We start from the raw sequence: 13,779 nt of genomic DNA on the forward strand, positions 1-13,779 counted from the left end.
CAGATATCCTACATTTCCCGTTAGAACAGCGCGTAAAGCGCCTGCTGATTGTTACTCTGAGGGAAATTCTCATGCCGGCTCCCCGAGAAGATGGCTTAAATAATGCATGGGTAAGAGTGAAGCAAGCTGGAATTTATGGCCCAGACACTGAGTTCGGGCTTTTGTTCAGACGAAAGACTACATAAGTGTGAGCGTATTAACATACTCTGAGGCTCCAGGGGAAGGGCGTAACTGAATGAAATTAGTGGCCACATGGTACTGTCCACGTTATTTCAAAACAAGCTTTAAAACAGTCCACCAAGCCTAAAGTGTGGTTTGAGGAGCTGAGGAAGGGGAAACTTGAAGTGTCAGTTGCAAACAGGATTCCCTGACTGAAAATTCCATGGGATAGACATAGGAAGTGAGTGTTCTGTGTGTGTGTGGGGGGGGGGGGGGTGGCCCTAGAGAGAATGGATGAGTGACTGATGAAAAGCAGCATGGTGGTCTTGTTAGGAAGGAATAAACCTTGACCAGACTGCAGCATTCTATATATTATGTCTTCCATCTTGTCCTAATTAGAGGAATATGTCTGCTGAATCCTAATCTCTTTAATTGTTGATAGAGCAGGCATGCGATTTGCTATAAATACACATGAGCATTCATTTCTGAAATAATGGCTGTTGCCAAATATATTAGACCAACAGGAGTGCTGGACTAGGGAAGGCTGTGCTGAATAGTTGAGTTTTGGAGGTAATGGACCAGTTGAGAATCATTGCACAGCTGGGCCAGCAGCTGCACCCAGTGCTCTGTCAAGTTTGGCCTCCAATTTCCTTGAACTTGTCCTTGTTTGCCAAAATGATGAACATAGCAAGAGCTCGTTTCAAATGAGCCTGCTGCAAGCAAAAAAGACCCTTTCCAAGGAGTCTTTGTCAAGGTATGTAGTCAATAGTAGCAGTGGCCAAATGAGGTATTGATTAGGGAATGGGAAGTTTGAATAGTCATAAAAATAAAAACCGAAGGCAAAGTGGTAGAATGAGGTAAACTGGCAGAAGACCAGAGTACATTAAAAGTCTGTATTGGGTCATCACTGTCCTAACTAAAGGACATATGGAAAAATCCCATAATAATATCCAGCAATAATTATCTTGTAGTTAGGAAAAATAAATAGGCCTGTGGGTTGGAAGGCAGCCCAGTAATCTCAACGCCTTTTTTCCTAACATTGTATTGTTCTGATATTCCTTGGGACTGGGTCAAGAGGAAGTGTCGTAGAGAGCATTTTATATTAAGAAGCAGTGACTAAACAATGCGATTAGTGGCAAGCCAAAATAAGAGTAGCAAGGACTTTCCTTCAATTTCTTGGTCCTGGCTTGAGCAAGTATTTATTTAGCATGTACTAATTACCCAGCATGTTCTAGATACATACTCTAACCAAGTAGATTATAAACTTTTTGAGAGCAGACATGTGGATTTATACTTCTCCTGTATAAATCCCCTTTCTTGAAAACCATTGTCTTGTTATGGTAATCATTGCAAGTCTGTCTACTTTCTTGACTTTGAAGAGGTTAAATATCAAATCTTTGCTATGCTTTATTTTCCCCTTCCAACAAAGGTGACTCTCCTCTCTTAAGATTTGAGAGCTTGTGACTTAACCAGTCACAAGTTAGGTGATTTGCGACAAAATACCCCCCGGGAGAGTCTGTTTCCTCTTGTGTGAAATGAAGAAAGTAACCCTCATCCTGCAGGACTGTGAGAAGGAGACGTGCCTAGTGCACAGGCAGTGCTTTCCTCCTTCATAGAAGATAAGCAGGATAAATCACCATACGGACTGAGTGCGTGCTGGCCATGGAGGTGGAGGTAGATGTGGGGAGGGAATGAAGAGGGTAGTGGGAAAGCTGGCTCAGAATCTGGAGCAGAACCTTTGATGAGAATATGACCTGAGGCAGGATGGTGCCAGTGGAAATGCAGAGGAAAGGATGAATCTGAAATATATTTTAAAGGGAAAATTGACAGAATGTGGCAGCTGCTTATATTAAAGTAAAGTGAAGAAGAAGATTATAAAGAAGGAACAACCATGAGGGCTGAGAGCCAAGATTATGGGTTTGTGATAATGGCAGGTTCGGGTGTGTGTGTGTGTGTGTGTGTGTGTGTGTGTGTGTGTGTGTGTGTGTGGTTTGTTCTCCAAACCCCCCAAAGCTGAAACAATACAGTTCTTCGGGGACTTATAAACCAAGAAAACATAAGAAGAGAGAAGAGGAAATTGGAGTGCCTAGTTAACTTATGTAAAAGGAAAGGGAAAAAAATCAATAATAAACCAATAATATAGGACTAACGCTGACAATAGAGTGAGAATTCAAAGGAATTGCCTAAAATGGCAAATCTATGTTTGGAGTTTTTCCCAGACAAGACCCACAATCTGCAAATAATAAGGCTCTTCTGCAATCTTGGAACTTATTTAAGTTTTCCTGAGTTAAAAAAAAAATGCCACTGAAAGGATACAAATAGTGTCAGGATTGGGAAGAAAAAGAGCATGAGGAATGGAAATTCTCAAAATAGCTTGGTTTTGAAGAGGAGATGGAAGCCAAAAGATAGCTGGTTGACCTTTCAGAACTTAACCATTCATTATGACTTGTCAGAAAGTTTGACAACTGTTATTCCTTAAATAATTTATTGTGATTTTTCAGGAAATTGAAGCCAAACCACCAACTGGCAAATAGGTTGTGGTCAAATGCTCATTTGCAAATCCTTTATCAGAACAGTGTTGTAAACATCCTTGGGTTACTTTGCAAAAGTCTACACAACTCATCCTACAGTAGAAATCATGTACATTTGCAATAAAAAATTAATAGCAAAAAGACTTTTATGTTAATAATTAAAACATAAGCAGTAAGAATAAGAATGGAAAATGTTTTGAATGCTGGTACTTGGAGAAGTGCAGCTTAATTACAAGATGGTATGGGATGTGGCTATTTTAAAATTGATGCCCACTTTCACTGACTTTAAGAGACTTTGATTTCTTTAATCTTGAAATGTAGGGATTTCCTTGTCCTCCTTGAACTTTACCTTTTTAAAAAAAATTTTTTTTAACGTTTATTTATTTTTGAGACAGAGAGAGACAGAGCATGAACAGGGGAGGGGCAGAGAGAGAGGAAGACACAGAATCTGAAACAGGCTCCAGGCTCTGAGCTGTCAGCACAGAGCCCGACACGGGGCTCGAACTCACGGACCGTGAGATCATGACCTGAGCCGAAGTTGGACGCTTAACCGACCAAGCCACCCAGGCGCCCCTACTGAACTTTACCTTTAATAATACCTGCCATGACCAGGATTGTTTTCACACATTGAAAAAGGAAAGGGAATATGGATAAGATTAAAAGGGGAAGAAGGAAGGAGGGATACCGAAGGTAACTGGAACAAAAGTTAAAAGAAAGAGGAGAAAGAGCAGGTTTGAAGAATGAGTGAGAAAGATATTGCATGAAGGGAAGTTGAGGGAGTCCTGGCATTGAAAAGAGGAGTATGTTGCTCTTAAGGAGTCAGAAATAAGGGAGACCACTGGGCCTAATAGCTTGCTGGATCAGCCACTAGGGGGTGCTTAAGACTCAGACAAGTTGTTTCTTGAGTTGCGATGCCACTCATGTGATGGGTAGACCTGGGGATGGGAACTTTTGGTCCTCTTAAGTTTCCCCTTTTAGCCCCCTCTTGTCATCTTTGCCTTCCCTATTCAGTGTGGATACCGTGGCCTATCATTTCAACCACCCTCTTACCAATATTTTCAGTTCTCTCGTTCATCCATTTAATAAAGATGTGTTGAATAATTCCTGTTTGTCAGGCATTGTAGTATTAGATACTTAGAAATGAATAAAACAGATATATGCCAGCCCTTGGCACCTACCAGGCCAAATAAATACCAACCTTTAATCAAAGCAGTTGTGTTCTTTCTCCAGCCTCCAACCAGATGGCTAAGCACTGCTTGAGGAAATCATGTTACTGTCCAGATTGATGCTGTGATCACTTTATGACCTCCAATCTCAATTGGACCTCTCACTATAGCCCAGCAATCCTTATATAGTTTTCTAATATATTCCTGACATTCTCTTCCCAACACCTATTTGAAGACTTCTCAAGTTTTCTCCAATCTTTGACCAAATCACATCAGTAGATAGCCTTACCTCTTGGCATTCAGGATTTCAACTTCTTGCCACCAAATCTATTACCTGCATAACCCCAATTAAACCAATTGCCTTGTTGGGGCGCCTGGGTGGCGCAGTCGGTTAAGCGTCCGACTTCAGCCAGGTCACGATCTCGCGGTCCGGGAGTTCGAGCCCCGCATCGGGCTCTGGGCTGATGGCTCGGAGCCTGGAGCCTGTTTCCGATTCTGTGTCTCCCTCTCTCTCTGCCCCTCCCCCGTTCATGCTCTGTCTCTCTCTGTCCCAAAAATAAATAAACGTTGAAAAAAAAATTAAAAAAAAAACCAAAAAAAAAAAACAATTGCCTTGAGTACAGTTCAACATGGTGAACGTCAAATCTGACTCCCCAAAGCTTTGGAAGGCAATGAAAGTCTTTACTGAAAATTTCTTGAGGAGTCAGCCATGAACAAGAGGGGGAACTAATCCCAGAACACCTAGCCGGATTTCCTAAAAATTGTTTTTATATGTCTTTCTCCCCAAAGTCTGGCTTCTCATGGCAGCCATCAATTTACAGATGCTCCTGACTTAGGGTGGCTCACCTTAATGATTTTGTGACTTTACAATCATGTGAAAGCAATATGCATTCAGTAGAAACCAAACGTTGAATTTTGACTTTTGATCGTTTCCCAGGCTAGGGATAGGCAGTACCATATTCTCTTGTGATGCTGGGCTCCCAGTTGCCATGTGATCACAAGGGTAAATAACCAATACACTTACACCCATTCTGTGTTTCACTTTCAGTAAAGTAGGCAATAAATTATATGAGATATTCAACACTATATTATAAAACAGGCTTTGTATTAGATGATTTTGCCCAACTGTAAGCTAACGTAAGTGTTCTGAGAACGTTTAAGGTAGGCTAAGCTAAGCTATGATGCTCAGTAGGTTAGATGTATTAAATGCAGTTTCAACTTCCATTGGGTGTATTAACCTGTTGATAACTTACGAAAACCCTATCATAAGTTGAGGAAGATATATATACTCTTTTTCTGTCCTCCTTCTCTGCCTCTTCCCCTGCCCCCATGTGAATTCACCTTATCTTACTCCTGTCTGTCTGATCTCATTCCTTCGTAGGTAGAACAGACTAGTCCATCTTGATGTCTGTCATTTTCCTCCCACCCCTTACCTCAGTCAGCACAAGTCATAGACAGTTCAGCAGGGAAATCATTCTGAGTGAGAGGAAGGCATTGCAAATATTGGTGACTTAATACGTACATATTTTTTAAATTGTCCATTTGTGTACATCCCTTCCACCTTTCCACAGGTTAAAATAGAAGAGTTTTTTTCCCTCCCCTGATTTCTCCACCTGTGTTCTACACCTCATTCACCTCCATCTTTATGGGTTGCTTGCTTTATGCACACTTTATTCTATTTGCTATAACTTTCACCTTTTCATCTCTAGTGGATCCTGTTCATCAGAGTGTACTGGGACTCTACCTGCTCCAATCTTAAAAGAAAAAAAAAAAAGATACAACAAAACCTTTATCTTCCCTACATACTCTTTAATCTCCCTAACTTTTTCTCCCCTTTTATAGCTAAACTTCCCAAAGCGATAGCCTACATTTCTTGGGTCCTTCCTTCCCCAAACACTCCTCAACCACTATGGTTTAAATTCTACCTCAGCCACTTCATGAAAGCCCCTCTAGCTAAAGTTGTCCACTGTCTACTTGTTCTGAATGTGAAGGGGATTCTGAGTCCTTAATCTTTCTAGAGCATTTGACACCGTAGAACACCATCTTCTTTGAAATATAGTTTTCTTGTAGCGTCTTGGTGCTCTCCTACATTGTGGTCTCTGTGAGTTTATCTTTCTTTTTACTTTTATTAAAATACAGGTGATATTCAGGGGCACTGTTCTTTTCTGACTTTGGGAGGAATAGGGTGGGAGTTCCATCCATTCCTGAGCCTTCTGTTAATATTTATATGCTATTGACTTCCACACTTGGATCACACCAGCCCTCACCTAAGGAAGTAAGATAGGGATTTCTGCTTGGAAATCTCCTCCAAACTCAAGTGGGACTTGACCCCAGAATTGGGCATTCAGGAGAGAGGCCTCTTTCTCTGACCCACCGCATTAATTTGCTAATAAATTACTCTCTCTCCCAAGCACTTCCCTCAAAGACACCTTACCATCATTATCTATTCTGTTATATTGATCTCCTTTGGGGCTGAAACACTAACTCTGAAATCTTCTTACATTCTTTCTTACTCTATTATTTATAGATAAACTTGATGGAAATTATCCCTCCAATTAAACCAAAGATTTGGAACTCAAAGCCTTTTTTGTCCCATAACTGGTTATTAAAATAAAAAGTGCTTTGCCTTTCTGTGTTTTGAATTAAAAAAAAAAAAAATTCTACTTAGCCACTCAGTTGGCTTCTTTGTTTCCTCCAGGTCTTTTTGTGTCCTTGAGGTAATCGAGTGATCCTGGAGCAGTGCAGGGGGTCAGCAGGGCTAGTGGGGCAAGGAGACACAGAACCTTTAATATTTTAACCTACACTGGAAAGCAAAAGGTAAATGAGTCAGTTTTACTTGTGGTCTGAGGAGTCATCCAAGAGAAAAGACTTTTAAGCCTAAACACGAACGTTCACAGAAGTACCCCTTTGCATATATAAACAGATTCCTCATCATCTGAAACTGTACCTATGTCACTTTAAAACCAGAAATGATGGGAAGAGTCTAATTTTTTTTTAGCACTGTGGGAGTAAAATAGATTTGCAACTGAGGACATGGCCATGTGCAAGTTGTGGTCAAAAAGAGAACTAAATCTGCTAGCCTTGTTCAGTTTTACCCTGATCAAATGGGCACAGACTAATGTTCATCCAGGCCAGCCTATAAAGGCAAAGGGGTAAATATTTAAGAAATTCTTTTGAACCTTTGAATTCTAACTATATTTTGGAAAGGTTTCATGTGACATGGAAGAAGTCTAGTGGCTTAGGACAGAAAAATAAATATTTACATTGCTTATTTAACATATTTAAAGCTATTTTGTTGAAGAATATAGGATATATGTTAACTGTAATGAGAAAAAGAAAGCGGAACACCTTTCATAGATTCACATCGGGTCGTACCTAAGTTAATCCGAATTTTAACTGTTAATCGATGACCGAGAAACTGGAGAAGGTGGGGCATGCTTCAGTTGTTGGGCTCTTATCATCCAGGCATACAATTGCATTTTGAACAGATTGGAATCAAATGAACAGATTATTGGGCCACCTAACAAAACGGGCATCCCAGTAATCAATATCTGAAATAATAAAAACATGAATTAAATGTTTTTTGATCAATATTATTCACACAACTCATATCCTTAATGATAATGCTTAACTGAAAGACAGACCTTTGCTTCAAGGTTCATTTGCAATCCTCAGAGAACTCTAAATTTGTTTTGACATCCCAGTGCTTCTGGAAAATATGAGTCCTGTATTTCATTTTGTGGAATTAGAGTGGACTGCATAATAACGTGCTCTTACATAACACAGACCATCTCTCCTTTTTCATTCTAAGTTTTAAAAAGAGAAATGTGGAGGGGCACGCAGAGTGGGAGGAGCCTCGGAGCAGAGTGAGGAGCTAAGTGTATAATTCTGTCCTGTCAATGGTGCTCGTACTTTCTTTTACATAGATATGTGTATTTATTTTGAGGGAGAGAAAGAGTGAGCATGAGTCGGGGAGGGGCGGAGAGATAGGGAAAGAGAATCAAAAACAGGCTCTGCACTGTAAGCGCAGAGCCCGACTCGGGACTCGATCCCACAAACCGTGAGATTATGACTTTAGCCAAAATCAGTAGTCTGACCCTTAACCGACTGAACCACTCAGGTGTCCCGTGCTCATACCTTGCTTAAAGCATTAATTTGTGCAGAGATCTGAACACTGCAGGCAGCTATTTGTCTGAAGCTGACATTTCTGTTCATTTAGAGGACACAATTATGGTCCAGCTTCATCATAACTAAGTGGAGTCCTATAGTTTTTCCTAATCTAAAAGGAGAATGTAGAAAGGGCTTCAAACTCTTTAAAAAGACAACTAAATTCTAAAATTCGGTGTTGGAACAAGTATAAGCTTATATTAAGTCACATTTGGAGAACTGCAGAAGGAAAGACCTATGGATGTGGTCTTCCCAAAATACTAGCATCAGGGCAAATCTGTCAGCGTCCTCAGCTCATTCTGCAGCGGAGAGGCATGTGGAGCTACAAAGACAGACGACTCGTCTCTCCCTTGCAAAATGAGTCCTACGTTTTTCAGGCCATTCTAGGCCTCTGGGGAGGATGGCAGTTCGTCCAGAGACCCAGACAATGCTGCAATCATCCACGTATGTCATTTTGCCTTAGAACCAATGGTGATCTTCCACAGGAGCTCCTGATGTTTGTTCAGAAATCAGAGCGTAGGTGGCTGGAGAACCATTTTGACTATAACAGTTGAGAGCTGGTCCAAATTTGGAATAAGACAGAGGCTACCTTATACTGCCCCTGATCAATTACCATTCACAGCATAAAATCAAGATTTTATTTTATTTTGTCATTTTTGAGACATAACAAACACTGCATTCCCCAGCTAATAGTATTAGCCAACTAAATTCTTTCAGGAGGGAGAAGAGGTTCTATAATATTTGTTCTTTAAGATGTTCCTCAGTCTTGGAGGGACTGGCATTTTACCCCGTGTCCCTTTAAGCTATCTGTGTGCTTATTTCCATTCATTCATTGACTCTTATTGTGTACCAGGCATTATTCTAGGCATAATCTGTAGAGTGGTGAGCAAGACAGATTTATGAGAATGGTAAAGTGTTCACCCAAGAAAGCCTCTTCAAAAGGCACTTTTATTAGCACAGGAGCTTAGTATCATCACTTTATATTGTCCATAGCTCATGTGGAAAAGGAAAATTTTCTTTGTCTAAATCATAGGAGGTTTTGAGTCCTTTGTTTTTAAAGTCCCAGAAACACTTCTTCAACTTGAGACTACCCAAGGCCAATTAAGTGACACAACCTAGGTCTCATCTTTGTTACTTATTCTTTAATGTGAATGGCACTTGAGAGGGCTTAAAGTAGCCTACGTGAAGAAGAAGGGCTCTTCAGATAATTTTTTTCTAAAAGCAGAGATATCTACTCTTGACCCAGATGAATGTCCTGATTTCTAAGTTTTTGCATACTTCAGAAAGGCTTGACTTCCTGCTAAATAAAGTGTTTGCCAAAAAATGAAAAATAACACCAGGAAAAACAGCCAGTCAAGGGCCTGGCATCTGGTAGGTGCTTAGTAAGTGTTTATGGTACCAAATCTGAAGCCAACCAAAAACTTATTCGGAAGCCAAAGGTTAAGTTAAAAAACAAAACTGGCTTTCTTCTCCTCTATGAGAATCTCTAGAATGATTCATTTCCTTTTCTGTAAAGTGTGAATACTAATCCTTAGCTCATGGATTTTTAGGGAGCCTAAGTGAGATAAAACGGGAAAGCTCTTCATAAACAATTAAATTCTTTTCAAATAGAAAGTTTATTATGAAAAAAAAAAACAAGCCTGAAGCCTTGATAAATTCATTTATGTATTGTGTTCTCGTGAATAGCAACAAGTTAAAAAACAAACAACTAATCTGCACTATTTTGACCCTCCCCAATGAAAATATTAGAAATCTTTTTGTTGGAGCACCTGGGTGGCTCATTCGATTCAGCATCCGACTTCAGCTCGGGTCATGATCTCACGGTTCAGTTTGTGAGTTTGAGCCCATATCAGGCTCTCTGCTGTCAGCATGGAGCCCATTTCAGATCCTTTGTCCCCTTCCCTCTGCCCCAACCCCTATAGAAATCATAGGAAATCAACCCTGCTCATGCGTGTTCTCTCTCTCTCTCCCTCAAAAATAAACATTTAAAAAATATATATATTTTAAAAGTTCTTTCCCCTATGGGTAATTTTATACCTGTATATTTTGAGGAAAATAGTAGAAAGCAAAGGAAGGCCAACATCTTGAAAAGAGTTAATGCTAGATTTTGTGTATTGAAAATCACAGAAAATTGGTCTCTGGTATTTAGATATCTTCACCCATGTCACTGTGTGGGGTATATAGGACTAGAGAGTGTGTTCAGAACAACTCGACTCAATCTTCAAGTTGCAAGCCCAGTCACTAAGCCATTTGATCCCTCACTGCATCTGGTGACTTTTACTAAGTTGAGCCATACAAAATTGCTAATATTCAACCACTTTGGGCCTACAAAAGTGGCAATTGCATATATTCAGCCTAATGTCATTATATTTCTGTTCTTGCATGGGGATTCTTTTGTTTATCTGTTCAGTCTGATATAGACAGCTAGAGGGTAGGGATTATGTCCAATATCTAAATTGAAGCCTGGAAGTTCAGACTTCCAATATACTCACACATACTTCCAATATGCTCACACAATATAAAATATGAAAAGAATCCATAAAATATCTTTTCACCTGAGCTGTAGGTACTATTTCTGACACCCTTCATGGAGACATTGCAGTGGAAATCATAGGTGTTTAATAGCTGGGGACGCCCTGAAGGTGAACTCCTCGCTCCCAGGGAATGATCAGCTCAAACTAGGAGCCGTCCTGGAAACTCTGGTACCCCGGGGGTACTGCACTCCCCTGGAATCACCTCCTCATCTCTTATTCCCACTTCTTTCCCAGCTAGCCTCCCTATGCTGTCACGGCTGCTTTTGCCTGAGCTTACCAATTAGAGGGATTGAGGGTATCTGCTGCACTGCTTTTTAAGCCTTTTCTATGGTATCCCCTAGAATGGCAGCCCAAAGTAGGAATGCATTTTACATCAGGACCCTGTACACTATGCTGTATTACACATGTATGTGGCTGATGTATTTATATCTATATCTTGTATATATATATTACCAAGCCAGTTCCCAATTTTGAGAAGCTGTCCAGAATATCTTTTTTGAAATTAGGGTCCAATTAAACTTGTGGAGACTTTAAAGCTTCATGGGAGAGGGAAAAAAATGCCAGCTCAGTCTTTAAGCTTTTTATCCCCCTTAAGCAGCTGTGGCCTGTATCGGTTTATGTCAGGATTTGTTTTCCTATTCCTGTTTTTGAGCAGCCACAACCTTGGAGACGAGCTCTAAGATGGGGCTATGGCTTCAGTTACAAAGTTCTGAAACCCATATAATTAATTCTAGATGGTAATGGCTCATTTCAGTTGCTGTGGAATGTCTTAGAGTGACCAGGAATATCACCAGCATTCTGCTTTTATATGCATGGATATAGCCGGTGAGGTTATTTATCTTTTGCCTGTTTCTTATTCCTAAAATGATTTTATGATTTTATCCTATCTATAAGTTGATATTTAAGTCTATAAAAATCCTGTGTAAAGCCATCAAACTAAATGTATATTAAGGATTATGCTATTTGGATGAGTAGCTTGGGAATATTTAGGTTTTGATCAAAACCTTTGAAATGTTTTCAAAAGAGCTGTAGCACCTTTTGCTCAATTTAAAAATTTGGTATAAAACTTGTATATTTATTTCTATTAGAATAAGAAAAATAAACGCCACTTGCCAGCCTTGGGATTCAGATAACTTACCTAAATGTAGCTTGGCCAGTGGCCCACTGCTTTTAATTCACAAAAAGCCACATATATTTTCTTTAAAAACTTTTTTTTAATGTGTATTTATTTTAGAGAGAGAGCACGAGTGGGGGAGGGACAGAGAGAGAGAGAGAGCGAGACAGAATCAGAAGCAGGCTCCAAGCTCTGAGCTGTCAGCACAGAGTCTGACACAGGGCTCGAACTCACAAGCGGTGAGATCATGACCTGAGCTGAAGTCTGACACTTAACCGACTGAGCCACCCAGGCGCCCCTCACATATATCTTCTAAGGCGAAAAAAAGAGACAGTTACTTCTCCCTATAAGGTTCCATCATTATCAAACCAGACTGTATCATATCTGAAACCCTGCTAATTTGCAGGAATTAGAGACGTCAATAAGACTTTTCTTATTCGAGTTTCAGAATGTTGCTCAAAAGGGAAACTTGTGAATTCACTCGCCTTCCATTTTTCCTGATTTTTGAGGTGTGGAGGCTCTCAGCAGAGTGTTTTGATGGGTATTGGCATGCTGTCTGCCGGAGAGAGAGCTGACTCAAGTGAAATGTGGCAATCACAGGACATCGCTTTTCAAGAACTTGGAGAAATGCCTCCCAGAGTCCAGGGTTAGATGGAGTGTTGTGGAGGGTGAGGCACAAAATCTAGATGATTTATCTCAGCTTCTGACCCATTTTATATCCTTGAGTAAATCACTTAACCCTTCTGTGCCTAGGCTTTCAGTTGTAAAATGGAAATAAGGTCCCCATTTCCTAGACCTCATTTGAAGGGATATTATACATTCTGACAAAAGGAGGAAACAAATTGCTCTTGGCACTGAAGGAAATTCCACAGGGGAGTTGCAACTTTTTTTTGAGATGGTAGCATTATGGAGATAAGCAAATGATCATCCAAGGCAAATATATATTAAAACGAGTCCTTTGGATCCAAAAAACATTTCTTGTGAAGGTAGTGTATTCCAGCACTTTCCCATTTACTCTTCCATGGTTCTTTAATCCTCCCAGTCAGGAGGGCCGGGTGGCAGTTGGTTAGGGTCCTGTTACTGGTTTTATAAATAAAGAAACTGAAGCTTAGAGAAGTTAATCAGCCTGTTTGAGCCATACAACAGGAGAGAAGCAGAGCCCAGGAGCAAGCCTTCTGGTGCTGGGTCCCATATCCTTCTCGTGACATACCACCTACCTTTGAGGTGACATGAAAAGATGTGAGAACTAAAATCACATAAATCTAAAATCCAATTTCTGAGACACCTGGGTAATTCAAATACCTGTATTTAGTTTCTAAATTGTAACTTAGTTTCTACAGTCCTTCTCTCCTGGAATCAACTATACCTCTCTAATGTATAGATTATCACCTTGTTTCAGCTTTATTGTTTCTACCAAATATATGTTAACTGTTAAATGGTTTTTACTGGTACTTTTAGTCCCTGTTAACACAACTCTTCAGAGGCATATATGTGCAAAGCTAGGATTCTTTTTGAAAATATATGACTGACTGGCTTCTGGTGAGCAATCGTAGCAGCATTGTTATGCCTGTCTTTACAATTTACAACTTTTAGGTTAAGGAACTTTTTAAGCCATCTGGATGGTCTGCTAGTTACCAAGCCCTGGTTGTGTATTTCTTATAGTGTAGGATTTAATACTCATGGGGGTTCTGTTGCAGTCATACTGTCCTGCACAAAAAAGTAAAAGCTGTTGTGTCACCAAACATGCCCTCTCTTTGCCTTGAGTTAGAGATTATGTTTTCAAAATCTTGTCCGAGAGGCTGAACAGCTGAGCAAATTCTTGCTTTTCTTTCCAGCTTCCCAAGCAGCAGCGGTGTTGCCAACCCCACCTCACTTAGGCTCTCGTTGTCTATGAACAGTTCAGGCTGACTGGAACACGTTTATTGAATGCCCATTCCTTGGGTGCATTAGTCAAATGCAATTGATTGTTATAATACACCACCAGCTCAGGGAAGGTAATGGGGCTCTTTAATTGGAGATGCTACTTTAGAGGACAGAGTGTAAATCATTGAATACAAAGTCCAATGATTTTTTTCCACAGTGACTACAACGTGTCCATGATTGCACCC

General features: G+C 40.2%; 1 protein-coding gene across 10 annotated transcripts in view; it reads left to right on the forward strand.

Annotated features, from left to right (window-relative positions):
• The window catches only part of RAPGEF4 (Rap guanine nucleotide exchange factor 4), a 290,032-nt gene that overhangs the window by 112,768 nt on the left and 163,485 nt on the right, over positions 1 to 13,779 (forward strand). The window contains exon 1 of one of the 10 annotated variants that reach the window (XM_086718915.1): positions 11,212 to 11,382. The exons of 8 other annotated variants lie outside the window; for them this stretch is intronic. Coding sequence is in view for 1 of the 2 variants with exons in the window: in XM_086718914.1 (XP_086575040.1) it covers positions 11,366 to 11,382 (17 nt within the window). In the remaining variant the exon portion in view is untranslated. Of the gene's footprint in view, positions 1 to 11,211; positions 11,383 to 13,779 lie in introns of those variants that run through there. One more of the 10 variants, XM_086718914.1, reaches the window with a different exon arrangement.

This window comes from Puma concolor, chromosome C1 (assembly GCF_028749965.1).
Source record: "Puma concolor isolate L17-30 chromosome C1, mPumCon1.1.hap2, whole genome shotgun sequence".
NCBI classification, from domain to species: Eukaryota; Metazoa; Chordata; class Mammalia; order Carnivora; family Felidae; genus Puma; species Puma concolor.